The following is a 17,319-nucleotide window of genomic DNA, read 5'->3' as shown; positions in this document are numbered from 1 at the left end:
TTTAAACCTTCCAACCCCACAAAAAAAACCCTATTCCAATACAATTTTTGTGTTGCCATAAATGAGGAGTATTTTTTATTATGAAGAAAAATGAACCCTCAAAGCCTTCCCCTCTCAATGTCATCTATTTCTTCCACTTGCTCATTCGTTTTCTTCCAACCCCCTCCCCTCCCTTCCCCTCCAAACTAACAAACGAAGCCTAATGGATCAATAGTAATTTAAGCTTACTTTCACATCCAATATTTATAATAGTATGCTACATTGCCCCCACCTATCAAAATTCCTGGATTCACCCCTGAGGGGTGTAGTTGGTAAATATACTTTTGTTAGCATCAGAGGTGGTACTTTTGGCAAATTAGGAATTGTGTGATGGAGAAGTGCCAGACATAGTGAACTGTTAAGAAAAGGACAACATGTGAATCGGTAAAAAGGCTGTTTTGTACTATATCACGCAATTTCGTGAATGAAAACTGACACCAGATATGGAATTAGGGAAGAATTTCGAGACTGGTTATCAAAGCAGCAACCAGAACAGAAGCCGCACGCGCTCCCACACGCAGTGGAAGGAGGCAACGCGTGAGAAACAACGCCGGAGAGATAGGCGGCGCGTGCGGGAGCGTGATAGGTTGTTTGCGGCAGCGATTTCGGTGATAGGCCGGATTCGTCAAGGCGATTCAGATCGTGGGTTTAATTTTTGGAAAAATCGCGTGAATAAGCAATGATGTACGATGGCATCAGCGGTGGTTAGGAGAGGAAAGTGGGAAAACCGGAGTTGAAACACGGTTTGCCGAAAAGTTTTCTCACCGGAAGACAGTGGGTCAACCGGGTATTCACGGTGTCAGGTTATCTCTCAATAGACTCTAGATACCATGTTGAATAAGAGAGAAAAGAGAGACATATGTTGAAATATCGTGTGACTGAATAGCACTACAGAATGTCTATTATATAAGAGTTAAGTAGCGTAGAAAATAAACTATGATATATTTCCAGAGTAAATATTCTACATAATATTCTATTATAATTTACTTGGAGAGTAAGTAAAATATATTTACAACATAAATATAATATTTACTATTTATTTGATCAATAAATATCAATAAAGGCCAATGTTCATGTAGGTCGGCCCATCTATGAATCTTAGGACACTCATAACACACTCTCCTTCACCCCTAGATAGTTCTACAAACGGGCAGCCCTATCAGCGTCTACCTTATCTAGAGGTTGATGGGAATGGTTTTACTAGGTTTATTCCCCTCGATGATTGTTTCCCTAATTAATAAACTAGTTACATCCTAGGTTCAACAGATTTTACGCAATATTAGTAATGTCACCTCTAAGTACTTACTACTAGGGTCAACTCGCTTTCGGTATCTTTCATCTAGTTTACTAATCACTTACTTATTAGATAGGTAGTTATTAGTATAAAGATATAAATATCAAACTATGAGCAACCAGATAGTAATAACAATATTTAGCCTTGTCACAACCTAAGTACCTAATCTAGGGTTGCACTTCGCCAGAATAAATGAATCCTAATAAAACTTAATAGCGAACAAAAAATAAACTAAAATAAAACGACATTAAATTAAATAATTATCCAACAAAAATAAACAGAGGTTCATCTTAGAACCCTAACCTATAGATATCTAGTTACACATGATAACTAAGACAAAAAAACTAAAAGATAAAAACATACCCTAAAAAAGATAGGAGAAGATAGAACTCCTCCTTGGCTTCCTAGAACAACCTTCCTCTTGAACTGCTCCAGTTCTGAACGAGAAATTGTGAATGAGGAATGCTGGTATTTATAGGGAAAGTTTCCACCTAAGCTGGGCTAAAATAATGGGCTTCCAGGGGCGAAAAAGTCACGAAAAGTGACTTTTTTCGCAAGACAAGGGGCACCTAGCGCCTAAGATCATGCACCTGGCGTATGTGTCTAAGACTTTGAGGTGCCTTGCCCCTACAGGCATGCGCCAGACGTTGTAGTTCTTCATTTTGGGGCGTCTCGCGCCTCATTTTGTGCGCTGGGCGCTTTAGTGCATTACTTTCATGTTTTCTCTTCGCTTTTTGAGGTGTTTTCTTCATAGTTAAGTTGTCTTGGAACTTGGGAACAAAATTCCTCCCTTTGTAAAGTCTTCTGAGGCCTCTTGAATCTTCATTCTTCATCTTCACAAGGCCCCATAATCTTCAGAGGTCTTGTTTTGCCTGATTTGCTTGATTTCTTCGTGTTTTACTTCAAGAACCCCCTAAAATTGCTATGTTTCGGGAAGAATATAATTACCGACTCAAATATAGAAAACATTACAAATGTCCCGAAATCATAGACAATGCCTCTAATACTCCTCTGGTTTGCTTGTAAAACCTACTAAATTAGACTGAAAACACATGTTAAAAATAAAGTAAGATGGTTTGTTATAAATCCAACTTGGCAAAAACCAAGACCAGGGGATAAAAATGATACGATTCAAAAAGGTGTTGATTCGATTCACAATGATACGATTCAAGGAATCATGAATCGAATCAAAATGTATGGAAAATTGGCAGAAACTTTGAGTGATACGATTGAAAAAAGTTTGAATCGAATCAACTGACGAGGAAATCATTTTGACCAAGAAAAATGAAGTTTTCTTACAATCAATACACAAGGTAACAAGGGATCATAGAACACAAACTATAACTACACAACTTCATATTCAAACTTGTGTAGCGTAACATAAACAAAGTAATTTTTTATTTCTACAAAATAAATTATTTTGAAAACAAAACTTGAATGAGTAAGTATTCTATAAAAAATTATTAATTAATAATTATTAAAAATTAAAAATTTATTTTAATTAATTTTCTTAAAATAATTTAAATCGTTAAATTTTTAATAATAAATAAATCTATGAATGAATTTTTTTAATTTTATTTTAATGTATAAATATATTTTGACTCAACACAACAATTACTTTTTGAATACAATAAATGTGGAACCTACTATACAAATTTAATCCAAACATCAGATTATCAAATCGAGTCATCTGGTTTAATCCGATTCAGCCATGCGGTTTAACTAATGATTTGTTGGTTCGACCATTAACTCAATGCCTCTGTCGATTTGATGACCGAGCCGAATTTTAAAACTATGATTATAAGTATATCATTATATTTAGGGAAATGTTAACGAGTGCCCCGGAGCAATCTTTAAGGACCATAAGTAGCAAGTATTTATGAAAATACATGTAATTATTGCATTGGAAATTGAAATATTTGACTTTTTTAAAAGATAATTGCTTATTTTAGTATGCTTAAAGAGTGTCCCGAAGGCACTCGTTAACAAGACCCTTTTGTTGGTGCTTTACCTTTCAGGTTCTCAATTCTAATCTAGCACCAATTAATATAAGAGAAATGATATTTGAACAACCATTTTTGACAACTTTCTCTCTCATACTCACATTATTTTTTTTTACTTCCTCTCTCTATTGCTTTAGTTTTTGTGCCAATATCTCATTTCCTTTGTAAAATTTTGGTTGTCACAAAAGTTGTCACATGTATGGATGTTCAAATAACACAACTCTTAATATAATTATACCAATAAATAAATAAAATAAATTAGTCTTTTTTGTTTTAAATATAAACAAAAGTCAAAACGTATTTAATCTAAATTAAGATCAAATACATTTTGATTTTTTTTCGAAGACATAAATTTTGACTTTTCTTATATATAAAACCGAATTAATAAATAATTAGTGTATTATTTAATCTTGGATTAAAAAATAAAAATGACAAAATCAACCAAACAAGTTTACGAACTAGATTTTTTGTCTTATAGTGGAGGAATAAGAATCCCTGCACTTTTTTTAGGAAAATGCTAACAAGTGTCCTAAGGGCATTGTTTAAGCATCTAAAAGTAGCAATTTTTGCATTAGAAATTGTACGGTTATGACTTTAAAAAATGTTTGACTTGTATTTTTAAGATATAATTTCTTTTTTTGGGTTCCTTAAACAATGCTCTTATGACACTTATTAGCAAGACTTTTTTGAGGGGAAGAATCCCTAAAGTTTAAAAAAAGCATAAACCATGACCCACATCCAAATCAAGGAGAACATTATTATAGTCAAAAAAGAAATACACTCCCCAATGAATAGAAAATGATGAAACGTAAAAGAAGTAAGGGCAAGACCGTAAATTCAAATTTGAACAACTTTAACGCTTTTCACGGTCACGGACGGCTGTTAAACAAACGAAACCCTCAACCCCACACGTTAACGGGTTAAGATCCTCTCCATTTCTAATTTGTTCCATTTGTTGCAATTTGGAGAGAGATAGACACAAAAAAGTAAGTGGTGGGTCCTATCACTAAGTGGATCCCACCATCATTAATTTTTTTGTGTCTATCTCTCTCCAAATTGCAACAAATGGAACAAATTAGAAATGGAGGGGATCTTTACCCCACGTTAACGATATAAATACACACTCACCTCACAATTCCCCAATCACACAAAACGCAGCGCAGCTCTGTGATATTTCAATCTTTCTTGTCTCTCTTTTCTTTTCTAGGGTTTCCGTCTCGTTTTCTCCGCGCTTTCCCTTCCCACTCCGCATCTGTAAGCGTTTTTCTTCTTCTTTTCGATTTTGTTATAGTTTTCTTCATTTTGATTTTGTTTCATCGTTCTAATTTTTCGTTTCATTTTTGTAGTTTTCGTTTGATTTGATCTTGGTGGGTTTTAAGGTTTTGAAAGCTGCGGCATTTTAATCAGATATAATCTAATCAGGTACCTGTTCTTTCTTTTCATTCAGATCTTACGTTTTTATTTTTCTATCAGATGTTTATTTTCATTTGTATTATCATTATGGTTTGTTTTATAGAACAATATTATGATTTGTAATTTGATTTTATTTTGATTATTATTGTTGATTTGTCAATTAGAATTTCATATACGTTGATTGTTACTTGTACTCGATCTTATGTGCATGGATCTGTATTTAATCTCTGATTGTCATGTCTATGATTATCTGGGACCTACCAGGATTGTTTGTTGGAATTTTGTTTACACCCTTTAATACTTTTTGTCACTTTATAACTATTCATTGCTTTTAAAGTTTGATAATATTTCAATTGATTTTTTTATTGGCCATCTTGGTTTTAAATGATTGATTTTTTTTCCTTTCTTCCAAGAAATTTGATTTTATATAATTATTTTATAACATGGTTGCTTGCTTGTTTGTTAAAAATTGATGGGTGTTTTAAGCCATTTTGTTGGTACCCTTGAAGGATGATTTTTGCCATATTCTGTCTCATTTTTTTTATGTATTTTATGTATCTATGTGATTTTACAATGTAGAGTTCTAACATTATTTCATATGGTAACAGGACTGAATGAGCTAATGGAGTCTAAAGGAGGTAAAAAGAAGTCCAGTAGTAGTAGTAAATCATCATCATCATTATTCTACGAAGCTCCCCTCGGATACAGCATTGAAGACATTCGTCCTAACGGTGGAATCAAGAAGTTCAGATCAGCTGCTTACTCCAACGTGAGTGTTCATTCACCTTGATAATATATGTATTTTGGTATTGTGAGTTCTATAAATTTGATTACTTATTGAGCTATACTAATACCTATTTTTTTTTTTTCAAACTCTTGTGCAGTGCGCTCGCAAGCCATCCTGATATTCCATACTGATTCCCGTTCCCCTGCATGCAAGCAGTTTTTTATTAGCTTTTTTTGTTTTCGTCTAGGTTTATTTACTACTCTCCTTCAAAATACATCTTTCCAAACCCTCTCTTTGCGATTGTACTCTTTGTTTCTCTCCTTGTTTCTTCTGTTTGTCTTTCTGTTTGAACTGTGGCCATGGCAGTTTCTGCAATTGGTTTCGAAGGATTTGAAAAGAGGTTGGAAATTTCCTTTTCCGACCCTGGACTTTTTTCTGACCCTCACGGGAGGGGTTTAAGATCTCTCACAAAATCCCAACTGGATGAGATTCTTGCACCAGCTGAGTGCACCATTGTTTCTTCCTTAGCAAATGACGATGTTGACTCCTATGTTCTGTCTGAGTCCAGCCTTTTTGTTTATGCCTACAAGATCATAATCAAAACCTGTGGTACTACCAAATTACTGCTTGCAATCCCACCCATATTGAAATTGGCCGAGTCCATTTCCCTTAAAGTCAGATCTGTGAGGTACACCCGAGGCAGTTTCATTTTTCCTGGTGCCCAGTCTTTCCCTCATCGCCACTTTTCCGAAGAAGTGGCTGTCCTTGATGGCTACTTTGGAAAGCTTGGGTCAGGCAGCAAGGCTTATATTATGGGTGGATCCGATGAAGCCCAGAATTGGCATGTTTACTCTGCCTCTGCAGATTCCGTGAGCCCAAACGACTCTGTCTACACACTCGAGATGTGCATGACTGGCTTAGACAGAGAGAAAGCATTGGTTTTCTTCAAAGATCAATCAGATTCAGCTGCCAAGATGACCTTGAACTCTGGCATCAGGAAAATTCTTCCAAATTCTGAAATATGCGACTTTGATTTTGAACCTTGTGGTTATTCAATGAATTCTGTTGAGGGTGCTGCTGTTTCTACCATTCATGTTACTCCAGAAGATGGGTTCAGTTATGCAAGCTTTGAGACTGCTGGATATGATTTGAAAGCAATGAATCTGAATGAATTGGTGGTGAAGGTGCTAGCTTGTTTCCAACCAAATGAGTTTTCTGTAGCTGTTCATGTGGACAATGCAAGCAAGTCATTTGAGCAGGGTTGTTCGCTGGATGTTAAAGGATACTGTCGTGAAGAGAGGAGCCATGAAGGGCTTGGAATGGGTGGTTCTGTTGTCTACCAAAAGTTTGTCAAGACTGCCGACTGTGGCTCGCCTAGATCAACACTTAAGTGCTGGAAAGATGAAGATGAAGAAGAGTAGCTTTGTGTCTCTATGTTCTGTCTCTTAAATAAGTGTCGCCTATTCAGGCGTGAACTCATTGTTTTCGGTTGTTGTCTGTTTTTATTTAGTACACTGCGGTTTATGTGTCGAAGGTTTGTACACCTTCATTGTTATTTTCATTTGAACTTTGAATTGAAATAAAGTGCATGTTTTGGGAATTTTGACTATTTAAACTATTTATCTAGTAATTTATCAATTTCTGTTCATCATGTTACAAAACAATATTTATCAGATAGTAGTGGGGCATGATGCAACTTGTTGATGAGAGACATGTTTCGGTAAATTCCATGCAACTCTATCAAATACTCCCTCAGGTCACATTTATAAGCAAAAAATCACTTTTTAGATTCATTCAATACTTAATGTATTTGGTCAATATATAGACCAAATACATTATGTATTCAATGAACCTAAAAAATGCTTTTTTGCTTATAAATATGACCGGAGGGAGTAATTCCTTGTAAAACTAACCACACATCATTTGTTTAGTATTGTATCCTGACAAAGGTTAAATTGCAATTGTTTTCAAATTTATCTGCAGTCTACGTATATTTTCTACACCAATATTTAGTCTTTTTTATATTATGGTATTTTTTTTTATGTCTCCGATCTTAATATTTGTGTTGATTATGGTATTTTTTTTATGTCTCCGATCTTAATATTTGTGTTGAATGATGGAACATCTACAAATTACAAAGAACGTGACTTTGTAATGTTTATATATATCCAGAGTAATTTTTTTTATCTAACTTATATTTGTTCATTTAAATATCATGTGAACCACTCTCACACGATTATGGTTATGTTGTTTTCTGTCTCTTCTCAAAGATATGAGGTTAGTGCTTAAGTGACTTTCTTACCCGGTTGTGCCATGAAAAAAAAAAAAAAACTAGTGTCTTTGTTACGATCTATACACAAAGATGAGATTGAGAACAAAGGCAAGATGAGTCATTTTGGCGTGGCTTATATCAATTCTGGCCACTTCCAGTCATCATCGGTTGACCCAATTCAAAGCCAACCACTATGTTATCACTTCTGGCTCTATCGTACGACCAACCACTCTATATGACTCAATTCAAAGCCAAATTCCCAAACCTAAACGATGGCCAAGATATTTAATAATGGTCAAATTTCTTTTTTTTTGACGGAAATGGTGAAATTTCTTCTTAATTTTGCTTGATATATATCATGTCAAATTTCTTTCATTTGAAAGATATTCTTCTAACGTCGGTATCATCATAAATGATTAGTGTTTGAGCACATACATATAAAGAGATTATTTTTAATAATAAAAAAGAAATTAACTATTATAAAATGATTACTTTGAGGAAAAATCTCTTTATCCGTCTGTATCTAAACACTATTCATTTATACTTGTGATCATAGTAAAATGTCTCTTGATTCGGACGGATGTGACACCTTTTTGATCAATTTCGTTGGTTTGTGCTTCATCCGTTTATTTTTGAATGTCGTTTTAGAATAGTAAAACACTGTGGATTTCTGAAGTTTTCTTCTTCTTCTTCTTCTTCTTATGATACCCTCATTTTAATTCATTAATAAATTTCTACTTTATTTCTGCACACATTTTTTCCTCTATTATCTTTCTCTCATATCAGTGTTTAATACGTATTCCAATATGCATAGTGAGAATGACTTGTAACTTCCTCTCATTTCAATTAATACCATGGTTACACGTTTTCAACAATCTATGACCAATTTAGTGAAAATAAAATTACACACGCAAAGCCAATTGAATTGATTCACATGTCATTTTAAGAAATCAAATGTTCTATAAATTGGACCGTCTGTGTAATTACATTCTCATAAACTAAATCAAATGGCGAAAAGTATCAATTTTGTTTCAATTCTCAGAAGACATTTGGGGGTTATAATAGATGTCCCATTTGGTACACAAATTGTTGTGTATTGCTTTTCGGAAGACTGTGTCCTCTACAATATTTTGCATACTTATCTTTTTTTTTCTTATTACTCACTCCAACCTTCCACCTTTTATTAACCGTCATATATATAATTTCATGAAATGATTTTTGTCTTAAAGATAAAAGGTGGGAGTAGAGAAGACCACGTTCAGCTTTATAGGAGCTGAAGCAGTCCCAATTTCAACTTAAGTGTGCAAAATACAGTGCATATTGTAGAGGACACAGTCTTTCGCAAAGCCATACACAAAGCAATTTGTGTACCAAATTGGACAATCTATTATACCCCCAAATGTCTTTTCCGAGGCTAAGCTGTTTGCATCTTTTTCGAGCTGTGCAATTCCCTCAGCACATATCATAGCCACAATAACGGGCCTAATCGGAAGATCGGCTAGAAGGTAAATAAAATTTTCTTATAAGTATATAGAATGAGGAATTTTAATATTCTTTTTAAGTTTAATCAAGTTGAATGACTATGATGTTGTAATTTTGTGGTTAGAATTCAATGTAGCAACGTCTCGGATCCTAGCTGCCATACTTTAAAGTTTAATCTTAATTTTCATGCGGAGGTGTGTCATTTGCATTTTGAACAACCATTTTCGTACGGTGATATATTTTTGGAATTTCCTTTCAACTTTTTCATGCTAGAAGGGTGTGAAACAACTTCTAACTTGTAGGGGTTAAAAGAGATATAAATATTTACTACATTCTCCGTCCCTAATCTTTAATACGTTAAGCTTTTTAATTTTGTCTCAAAACCCTACTTTTTTAAGAAACCATAATATAATTAATGGTTTATGTCGTGCGGACATGTGTGTATCTGTTTTATTTTTTAAAGAAAAAGTGGATATATTAAACAACAGAGCTCCACAACGAGACAAAATGTGTTAGGCTAGGACTCAATAAATGTTACATGAGTTTAGTTACAATCAATCAACAATGGGCCAAAACCGCTACCATCTTAATACAAAAGACTTAACTAGGAATCATGGTAAAACGCTGAATGAGATTGGTCAATCAATGATGAAAATCAAATGTTATATTACTATTACTTTCTTGTAACCATATGAAAGAAGACATGTTAGTATCAGTTTGCTCAACATTGATGCCTCTTTAAAGAGAAGCAATAGAGAACATGGAAGCATATGTTTTGGTTTTGAGTGTTATGATCATTGTGGATTTGTGGTAAAAAAGGAATAACCCAATTTTAATGGCGGGGCAGCAAGTAGCATGAGGTTCTGTTTAAAACAAATTTTTTGTCTTGGCTTTGGTTTGGTGGGAAAGGGGAACTAAAATGTGCGTCCTAATTTCCGATTGGTTGATACAACTTGAAAGTTGATAAATTCAATATTTTGCTTGAATTTTGAGTGATTATTTAAGTTTTTGTTGTTGTTAGTTGAACCTTAGTTTGGTTGTAATGAGTTTGAGCACCCCTTATACTTCATTTGCACCCATATAAAAATAAAAGTGTGCATTGAATAAATGTTACTTTTATTGAATGAGTTAAAGAATCAATGATTAAGGATTGAGCAAGTAGTTTATGATTAATTAGTTACTCACTTGCTCACCACTAATAATTAAGTGATCTAAACCCATATAAAATTCATTTTCTCATTTTTAATACAATTGAATTTATTAGTGTGTGTATAATTTATCTCTTCTATAGCCTATATCATAGAGTCCATAAGGTCCATGACAACGCCGTTATTGTAAGGTTGAATATTTTTATTCAGGTTCGAATAAAAAATCTTGTAGTTATCCATAAGGTTTATGACAACGCCGTTATTGTAAGGTTGAATATTTTTATTCAGCTTCGAATCGAAAATCTTGTAGTTACATGTGTAAGTTTTATGTGTTATTTACAACTTTGATTACCAATAAAAAACAAAAATTTAACAAGGATGGTTTCAATCTTTTGTAAACACCAGAAAAAAGGGTAGCATCCATGCTTAATCAAACTTTAATCTTAATACGGTGGTAAAAGAAAACACCACCGTAGATTCACGTTGATTAACTTCTTTTTTCTAATAATTCAAAGCAATGCTATATATTATGAGGCCTAAGGCAAATATAAAAATGAGGTATTTTCAAAAAGTCCTTAACATTATTTTTTGTTTAAATGTTTTTTTTACATGATTTTGATTTTGTTATTAACAAAATCATTGAAAAAATTAATGTAATCGATTTTGTTTATTTTCTTATTTTTAAACTGATAATAAAGTCAACAACATTTCTTCATGGTGATCTAAAGGAAGAAGTTTACATGGACCCCCATCATGGGACTTGGTGTGCATGGTACAAAGGTCCTCATATGGCATGAAGAAAGCTACCAAACAAGAAATCAGGTTATGTTCAATATTTGCAAATGGAGTTGCTTGAAGCAAATGCTAACTTGGTTTCCAGTTAAGTTGTCCCATAAACACTTTTTGGAGATCAACAAAGGTTCAACTACCCAAAATAGCATAACACAATGAATCAACAGGAAGGTGTCTTCTTTTTTTGGTGGTGGCCGGGTTCGAACCCTGGACCTTGCATATTTTATGTTATGCATTGTCCATACCAACTGAGTTAAGCTCACGACTCAACATACTCATTGAAGTTCCTTTTTTCATTAGAGAGAATTTCTTTAAAGATAGGTTTGGCTTGCCAAACAACCCTTTCTCTTAGAATTTTTCTTTCCTTTTTCTTTCATTTTTTGGGTAAGGTTTGGTCCCCATTTCTAGATGCTTTTTTTTTTACCCTTTTCTTTCCTCTTTTCCATTTTTCTTTCCTTCCGAAGAGCTTTATGTTGCGAGATAAGCACATACAAGCATAGATGAATTTCATAGTCAGTTCAAAAGATTGAATCTTGTGAAAAAGGTAAACTATAGTTGTTTAAAAAAACCAAATAATAACTACAATGTAAAACCTTATCACAAATAAAAAAAAAAAATTATCCCCAAGTCCCAATCTAACCAACGAAAATGTTGAAATTGCTTAATCGGATGTCGATTAAGATTTGAACCCTTAATCCGCCATTAATATGTGAATTTCTAATTGTTATTGTCATAATTAGATTTAAAAATAAAGTATGAATATAAGGTAAACTATAGTTTTTTAACATACATTCCAACAAACATTTTTGGCTTAATTGCACTTTTGCCCCCTATATTTTGCCAATTGTGCGATTTTGGTCCCCATAGTTTGAAACGAGCGATTTTGGTCCCCATAGTTTTCCCCCTTTCTGATTTTATGGTCCCCATGACATTTGGTGCTGATGTGTCTTTTTTTTATCAATTAATGAGTGCCACGTGTGTAATTCTATTATTTAAAAAATAAAAAAAAGGAATTTTCAGATTTTGAGAAAGGGGTCACGTGAGGCTTTTGTGACCGTTGCAAAAAGGGATTAAAATCTGAAATCCCTAATTTCCATCCTCATTCCTTCGATCTTCTTCCATCAATCTTCTCCCTTCTTCCTTTTTTCTGCTTCCTTCTTCCTTTTGAACCGTTTTGAACTTGTTTCTCCTGAATTTAGAACCGTTTGATTTCATCGTTTTTGGTTGGCATCGCAAAATCATGGAACATAGAAAACCCAGTTCTTCGTTTTCCTTTGGTTCCAAATCCAGTTCTTCATCTGCATCAAGCTGGAAGAGGCCACAATTCAAGTGTAGATGCGGTGTTGATTCTCCTCTTTGTACATCATGGACCGTAGAAAACCCAGGTAGAAGGTTTTTTTGGTTGCGGGCTGTATACAAAAAGTAGGGGCAAGGTCTGTAACTTCTTCAAATGGTACGATGAAGCATGTTCTGAGAGAGAGAAGAAGCTTATCAATGCTCTGTTGAAGAAAAATGACTCACTGCAGAATTCGAACAAAAAACTTGTTATCGGAATTGTATGTTTAGGTTTGATTGTAATGTTCCTGTTGGTTGTGATTGTAATGTTGATGTTTATGTAAGGAAGATGTTTATGTAATGGTGATCATGTTTAATGTATTTTTGTGGATGTATTTGAAGAATCTCTAATGTAATGTTGATGATGTATTTGATGAATTTATGATGCAATGTTGAATTTTTAATGTTATGAAAATGAAGATTTATGATGCAACGTCGAGTATGTCGCATATATGCGGAACACCTAAACACACCAAAAACCAAAACGACATCAAATAATGAGGCTGAAATATACTTGCAATAACCAAGCATACCCCAGCCTCAATTTCGAACACCGTAACAGCATACCACGAATCTGCCTAAACCAACAGAAGCATAAAAAGCCAGCAAAACATAGTACTTAGTTTCTGGTATAATAGTATGTTTCTGATATAAAATGCAGTGATTAGAAATTAAGACTTAGGCCAAATAGTTATGCCTTATAGCAATTACATCAAAATAAAACAACAAAACATAATACTTAGGCCAAATAGTTATGCCTTATAACAATTACATCAAAATAAAACAACAAAACATAGTACTTAGGCCAAATAGTTATGCCTCATAGCAGTTACATCAAAACGGCTACTTAACTAGCACTTCAAAAGACTAAATGCCTCAATAACAAGACATTGACAGCAAAATGGCTATATTAGCATAGCAGTTAAAAAAGTCTAAACAACAATTCATTGGTTGACAGATTGTTGTGTTCCTAGTGTGTCACTTTGAGCTTTTCTCTTCCTTCCCCTCTTAGCACCTTTTTGTTGAGTAGGATGTGACACAGTTGCAGGTTGATGATTTCCAGCATGACTTGCAGTTTGAGTCCCATATTGAGTTCCTGCTTGCCTCCTAGAATGACTCTTTGCAGTTTGTGTAGCCTGTGACACAGATGAAGCCTGTTGATTTACAGTTTGAGCTTCCTTTTGATTTCCTGCTTGGCTCCTAGCTTGATTTTTAGCTTGCCTCATGGATGTAGTGCTTGGTGCAGCTTGTGTCACAGAAGCATCTTGTGCAACTGGTGCATATTGTGCAACTGGTGCAGATTGTGCAACAGGTCCAGATTGTGTAACATGTGCAGATTGTGCAACTGGTGCAGCTTGATTTGTTCCTTGTCTCATAGTAGTTTGAGTCTCAGGTTGTGTCACACAAGTATTTGTCTACAAAAATACAGTTATGAAGACAATTCAGATTCTAAAAAGAAGACAATTCAATTATATGCTACAAAAATGCAGTTATAAATGCTAAAAATATTCACCTTGTTTCCACCCTTTGGTATTTTTCTCTCTGCAGCTGCTTTCCCCTTGCAGGTTCTTCTGTTGTGTCCTAATTCATTACACCTTTTACATCTGACAGTTCCATCTACCCTCTTTAACCTTCTAGAGTTTGTAGGCTCATCATTTGTCTTTCTTCTAGCCTTCTTGGGTCTCCCTATTGTCCTCCTAAAATATGGAGGATGGATTGGTAATGCATCAACAGTTGGCCATAATTTAGGTCCATTGTTAGGCAGTATGATGTTGTTATAAGTTTCTACAAATGTGCTTTTCCTGTAACAAATTGCCATAATGTATTAAAATCCAAGCTTAATTGACATTAAAACAAATGTGTCTTTCCTGTAACAAAAGTAAGATAATTTATTCAAATAACATACCTATACCAATGAGAAACATAATCCTCTGGTACTTCTTCATTGTACCAAATACAACATATAGCATGTACACATGGAATACCAGATAACTGCCACTTTCTACAAGCACAAGTCCTATCCATCAAGTTCACCACATACTGATCAACACCATTTGACACAGAAAAAAGTGATTCATTCATATCTCCTGACCAGGTTGGACTCCATCCATTAGCTTCCTTTTTTGAATTCTCCAATCTCTTCTGAATTATAGGACATATATCCCCCCCATATCTCAACATAAAATCTCTAAGTCTAACAATTCTATTAGTCATGTAGAACTTAATCCCCTCAATAAGTGAGATAATTGGTAATTCTCTATATTCTAGAATTGCCATGTTAAAAGCCTCACACATGTTATTAACCTGCAAATCACAGTGAGTATGAGTACTATAATGTGCCCTGCTCCACATACCAGGTGGGTGTTTGGACATTTCCTCCCATGCTTCCTTACAGATCTTCTTCATATTCTCCATTGCTTTGTCAAATTCAGGAATTGTGTTACATCTAGCAGCTCTCCACAAGGCTTCTTTCAATGCTTCACCAGGAAATCTCTTTCTAAAATTACCATACAAATGCTTCACACATAACCTGTGTTCAACATTTGCATCAATATCCTTCAAAGTATCTACTAGTCCCTGGTGTGAAGAAATAAAAAACAGTTTTTAAACAAATAAATTATTAACAAATAACATACTAATTGTCAGTTTATGATCAAGTATGAAAAAAATCACCTTTTGTTGGTCAGATATGAATGACCATCTCCTAGGTTGAATTTTGTTGAGATCCTCCAGCAGAAGATTAGTAAACCATGACCATGAGTCCCTTGTCTCAGCCTCAACAATTGCAAAAGCTATTGGAATCATTTGATTGTTTCCATCTTTTCCCACAGCAGTTAGTAACTGACCCCCATACCTTCCTTTCAAAAAACAACCATCAAGACCAATTAAAGGTCTGCAGTGCCTCACAAAGGCTGTCTTACATGCATTGAAGCATACATACATCCTAGAAAATACAGGGCCATCCTTTCCTAAATCACTCTTGATTAAAACTGTGCTGCCTGGATTACTTCTTAACAACTCCTCTCCATAACTCCTAAGATGCTTGTACTGTTCCACCATACTTCCCTCAATCATCTCCAAAGCCTTTGTTTTTGCTCTATAAACCTGAAATCTACTTAGCATCAGACCCCACCTAGTTTTACATTCTGTTTGTAAAGCTTTAATTCGCATACCAGGAGTGTGTCTAAGAATAGGAATCAATTTCCTAGCAATGAGATTAGGTTTTGCTTGTCTGTTCTTACCAGTTGTGTGACATTCATGTAGAGGATCTAAGCTAACAACCTGAAAGTAAGTCTTGTGAGTAGACTTAATAAGTCTCATATAAAATGGACATTTATCAGTACACTTAACAACAATTCTATTCTTGTCATTTTTCTCTAGATGCACATTCTTCCTAGATTTCAAACCATACTCTTTCACAGCAGTTCTAACAAGGTCTGCAGAAGTGAATATCTGACCTAACTCAAATCTCACAGGCTCATCACCATCAGGAACTTTGAACTTGGGATATTTCTTCTTACCACCATCTTCACTCTCCTCATCTGGTGTGTCTAAGTCTTCACTGTCACCATCTTCATCATCAAAGTCTTCAATAGTAGTTGGGTTTGGATTTCTTGATGAAGTAATAGCCCCCACCTCTACAGATCCACCACCATCCACATCATTGTTACCCTCTTTTATAGGATTCACTGTCTCTTCTGGAAGTATTTCAGTCCAAGCCCAATTTTCATCAAAATCACTATCATCAAATTCTGATCCAGATCCAAGATCAGAACCTACATCAAATTCTTCATTACCACTTTCAATATTTTCATCACCTACATCATAGTCATCCTCACCAGATTCACTAAACTCATCACCACCCTCATTACCCTCATTATTACCCTCATTAGCCTCAATATCAATGTTCCCCTCATTACACTCTGTACACATCAGCTTAAGGGTGCCAGGTGTCGCATTTCTAATGGTTGGAGTGGTTTGGTTATGATCAGGTGTTTCCAAATACAGATCAGCATAATTGAGGCCCTTATGAAATCTTACAAACTCATGGATATCTTTGTCACAGCCACTACTAGAAAACTCAGATTTAGCGACGGAATTTTGTGAGGAGATATATTCCGTCGCAGACTGTGACGGATTTTGTGAGGGTTTTACAAATTATACAATTAGTGACGGAATTGTTGACGGAATAGCTCGTCGCTAAATTTCTGTCACAAATTCCGTCAATGATTTGAATGGATCAGATTTTGTGAGGGGATTAGCGACGGTATAATTTCATATCTAAATATTCCGTCACTGATTCCGTCGAAAAATCTCCTAAAGGTTAGTGACGTCCTTTAATTTCGTCACAAAGAGACTTTCGCGTTTTTTATAATTATATTAAATGATGCAAAAATAGATTAATAGGTGAGGTGAGACTCGAACCCATGACCTTCAACTCATGGAAAAGGTGCTTTACCACCAGGCCATGACGACTCTTTTGATATTTTATTCAAATTGTATTATTTAGTATCTTATTACATATTTTTTTTTAAATCCTTCCTGACAAACACGTGAAATCCTCCTCCATCATTTATTAATTTTTCCCTTTTCTTCTAAGTGTGTGTTTGGTTTGGTGGTGGTGAGAATTGATTTTGATAGATGGTTCAAAAAATTTTCAAAAAAAATCTATTTTTTCCTTTAAAAAAATCACTTTTTTCATTTTTAAGTGTTTGTTTTAGATTTTTAGAAAAATCATTTTATCAAAAAAATCTATTTTGATTCTAAAATGAAAAGCTATTAAGATTAACTTTTCTCAAAATCTATTTTTTTTT

General features: G+C 34.4%; 2 protein-coding genes across 2 annotated transcripts; one reads left to right on the top strand and one right to left on the bottom strand.

Moving 5' to 3' along the window:
- The first annotated feature begins 4,481 nt into the window (after positions 1 to 4,481).
- On the top strand, positions 4,482 to 7,076 carry LOC146922208 (Adenosylmethionine decarboxylase family protein). Its single transcript, XM_085715255.1, has 4 exons — positions 4,482 to 4,590; positions 4,683 to 4,758; positions 5,358 to 5,518; positions 5,634 to 7,076. The coding sequence occupies exon 4, from the start codon at positions 5,836 to 5,838 to the stop codon at positions 6,895 to 6,897; it is 1,062 nt and encodes a 353-aa protein (XP_085571381.1). The 5' UTR covers positions 4,482 to 4,590; positions 4,683 to 4,758; positions 5,358 to 5,518; positions 5,634 to 5,835; the 3' UTR covers positions 6,898 to 7,076.
- Positions 7,077 to 12,256: 5,180 nt separating this feature from the next.
- Positions 12,257 to 16,567, bottom strand: LOC146922207 (uncharacterized). The gene is made up of 6 exons (XM_085711491.1): positions 15,179 to 16,567; positions 14,412 to 15,082; positions 14,019 to 14,307; positions 13,462 to 13,920; positions 13,020 to 13,083; positions 12,257 to 12,579 (listed from the first exon to the last, which is right to left on the bottom strand). Exons 1-6 carry the CDS (start codon positions 16,436 to 16,438, stop codon positions 12,257 to 12,259), a joined length of 3,066 nt encoding a protein of 1,021 aa, XP_085567617.1. The 5' UTR covers positions 16,439 to 16,567.
- Between the last annotated feature and the right edge of the window lie 752 nt (positions 16,568 to 17,319).

This window comes from Medicago sativa, chromosome 5 (genome assembly GCF_051527215.1).
Source record: "Medicago sativa cultivar Bolivia chromosome 5, Bolivia_mono, whole genome shotgun sequence".
In the NCBI taxonomy this organism is placed as follows: domain Eukaryota; kingdom Viridiplantae; phylum Streptophyta; class Magnoliopsida; order Fabales; family Fabaceae; genus Medicago; species Medicago sativa.
This window is presented reverse-complemented; position numbering and strand designations above follow the sequence as displayed.